Genomic DNA, 2,987 nt, shown 5'->3' with positions numbered 1-2,987 from the left:
CTATTTTATGTCCATGAGGGTAACAGCGTGCTGCTCTTTTTCCGTCCACGAGTTTAGTGGAGGATTAACAGCGATATCAACAGAATGAGATGTTGGAGGTCTCTGGGCTAACAACCAACCCCCGGCATCACATACCCATAGGGGTCTTTCTGTCCCATCCCTCTCCCTGGTATTGTTGAGGACCACCACTCTCTGGTCAGCTGGGGAATGTCTTTGGGATTTGTTTTCATGCATGATATGCTCTGGAAAACTCATTCTAGGTTCACCAAGGAATGGCACAGAGGATGTGTTCTACCCTCTCCACTCCAGCCATGGCTGGGATCACATGGGCTTTTGCTAAGGGGTCCTGCACAGAAGTGGTGCTGGCTGTATGTGGCCCTGCTGCTTCTCCAATACGAGGGGTTTGCTGAAGCTGGGTCTGCAGGTCTTTCCTACTTTGTACTTCCCATGAAGCAGCCTGTTTTACTGGGAGAGCCGGAAAAAGCTCAGATCTCTCTCTCCAGCATTTCATACACCTGGTATATACCTAGCCTCCTCACACCAGACAAGGCTACTGCATGGACTTCTCCCCAAGGTAGGAAGCGTTCTTTCCAGTCTTCTTTAGGGTTTCCAACAGGGTGTCAACGCTGTGCTCCGAGTCAATGCACACCTTCTTGTTGGGCAGGTCAATATCAAACTGGACACCTACAAGGAAAGGAAAAATAATTTGCACAGCTCTAAGCAGCCAAACGGTGTGAGCACAGGGAAAGCTCACCTTCACATATTTGTGCTCGCAAAGCCATCAGTCAAATGTAGGCGTGCCTCCTGCCAGCAAACCCTGATACCTCCACCAGCCAGCAAAACCAAACTGGTGTCCTGCTAGCTATGGTGCAAAGGAAGCCAGATCTCCTATAGATCTGCATCGGGCACCAGAGTTTCTCAACTGCTTTAATCTGCTCACTACACCTTGGATCAACACAAGCACTCGCACAATAACCAGAATGAGCTGAGTTTAAACCAACCGGTAATAATCTTCAACCAGCTCAGCCTGTGCTGTGGTTTAGCAAGGGTAAGCACTAACAAGGGAGTTAGTGTAGGGGTCAGGACAGGTTTTCTTGGTGGCTGTACCAGCTAACAGCTGTAAGTAGGAGGAAGCAAGACATTTTGCCCTGTGGGTTTTCCAGTGGCTAATAAGGGTGAGCCACTCTGAGCCTAGTGAAAGGAACTGGACGTGAAGTCTCTATCCAGTCACATATTTTCACTAAACTTGTAAGCATGTATCAGGTTTGAGAGCTCTGCCACATCATCACATGAGGCTGATTGTTGTCCAGCATGTTGAAGAGTGATGGAGGTGCTGACAACCACATGCAGATGAGCTGGGATTGTCACAGCCTGGTAACGGGCTCTGGAAGAAGCCCCAGAGCCTTCACCTTGGTGAAAGAAAGCTGTTCTCACTCGATGAGGACAGGAGAGCAGGGCGACAGGTCCTCACAACGGGTAAGTGCAGGCCAGATCCTTCTCTCTTGGTAATAGCAGCATAAAGGAGACACAGGCTGTAATTTTCCAGGTGGCATTAAAAACAGGCTGTGCAGGCAGCCACTAAACGCTCTGCTCAGCAGCTCTTCACTGTGACGGCTGATGACACATCTAGGGAAGCACCACAGACACCCCAGCTCTCCTTGGGAACAACGCCTGGCAGGACACCCACCTCCTCCCTTCTGGCAGCCTGAGCAGGGGTCTGCCAGTGTCATTCCCAGGGGGTTCAGGATGAGGCCATGGTGATTCAGAGACACGTGCAGCTAAGGCAGTTTCTCCCTCCCTTGACATTTTTCCAAGGGTCATGAGAGTCCTGCTAACAATCAGCAAGCTCAGAGCAGGAAGTACAGGTTTCCAAGCAGCTGCTTTCAGCTTTTACCCCCAGCGTTACCGTTGCAAGACAGAGGAGCCCAGGGCACAGACATCCTGCCCCGGAGCTGGCATTGCTCTGGCGAGATGGCTGTCACCCAGCACTGACTCACCTCCCAGCCTGTGCAGGACACGGGTGACCGCGTTGGAGCAGCCTTCACAGGTCATGTCCACGAAGAACTCGTGTTTCTGAAAAGAGGCAGACGAGGGGTCAGGGAGGGCGCAGCTGGGAACACACCATGAGCGCTCATTTTCCATGCTTGTCTCTTTCCTTGGGGAGGTGGGTTCAAATCCTCCCCAACCAAAAGGTCCACACATGCCACTAAGGGATGCTCAGCAAAACCCAGAGCTCTCTGTGCTCATCCCTGTGCTGTCTCTCGCAGCAAAACTCCGAGGGGCTTTTAGAGCCAGTCTGGCCCCTGCTCAGAGCAGGGCCACATTCAGGGTCAGCGCGGGCCATGGGTCTGTGCTGGACTCACTCCACTTGCCCTGGGGAGCCCAAGGGAAGCAAATCTCTTGCCTCCACTGTTCTGACTTAGTCTGCAAGGTTTTTGGTGCTTGCCCACCCTGTTCTTCTTGTGTCTACAAGGCCTTTGGTCCCCAAGCTCATAAAAATATCAACAAAACTGAAATTTAAGGAACCTTAGTACTGCTTTTTCATCACATCACTCCACCAGGGCCTCAGTGTTATCTTCACTGCTTGTGAGATACTGGGTGAACATAAACGTGCTTGCCTGTGACGCTAATCATCGCACTCAACCTTTGGCACCGGACGGATCCTAATCTCCTTTTCTCACATAAGCTTTTTACTTTCCTTAAAAAATAAAAGTAAAGCTGTTTTTCATTTGTTACCCACAACTCCTATTTCTTCCTCTCCAAAACTGCCCTTTGCCCCCTGCCACTGAGAGGCTAAAACCCTCCTGGGGCACGATTCCCCCCGGGAAAGGAGCTCGGGAATGGCAGTTCCCGTTAGGATTTTCCCCGTGTAATCAACGTTTTCTTGATTTTTTTCATTTCACAAATGCCCTGCGCGCTCTGGGGAGGCTGCTGTGCGGGGAGGAGGGATGAGGTGGGGCAGGGGGGTCCCAGCACAGGACCCCCCC

At 51.5% G+C, this 2,987-nt stretch overlaps 1 protein-coding gene across 1 annotated transcript; it reads right to left on the bottom strand.

Moving 5' to 3' along the window:
* Positions 1 to 550: 550 nt before the first annotated feature.
* Positions 551 to 2,073, bottom strand: ATOX1 (antioxidant 1 copper chaperone; the record flags this gene model as incomplete). Its single annotated transcript, XM_010077323.1, has 2 exons — positions 551 to 684; positions 1,998 to 2,073. Coding segments are annotated over 2 exons (210 nt in total), but the record flags the coding sequence as incomplete, so codon positions are not given.
* Between the last annotated feature and the right edge of the window lie 914 nt (positions 2,074 to 2,987).

Source organism: Pterocles gutturalis, unplaced genomic scaffold (assembly GCF_000699245.1).
Source record: "Pterocles gutturalis isolate BGI_N339 unplaced genomic scaffold, ASM69924v1 scaffold696, whole genome shotgun sequence".
Lineage (NCBI taxonomy): Eukaryota > Metazoa > Chordata > Aves > Pterocliformes > Pteroclidae > Pterocles > Pterocles gutturalis.
Note: the sequence above shows the minus strand (reverse complement) of the source record. Positions and strands in the feature narration are given on the sequence as shown.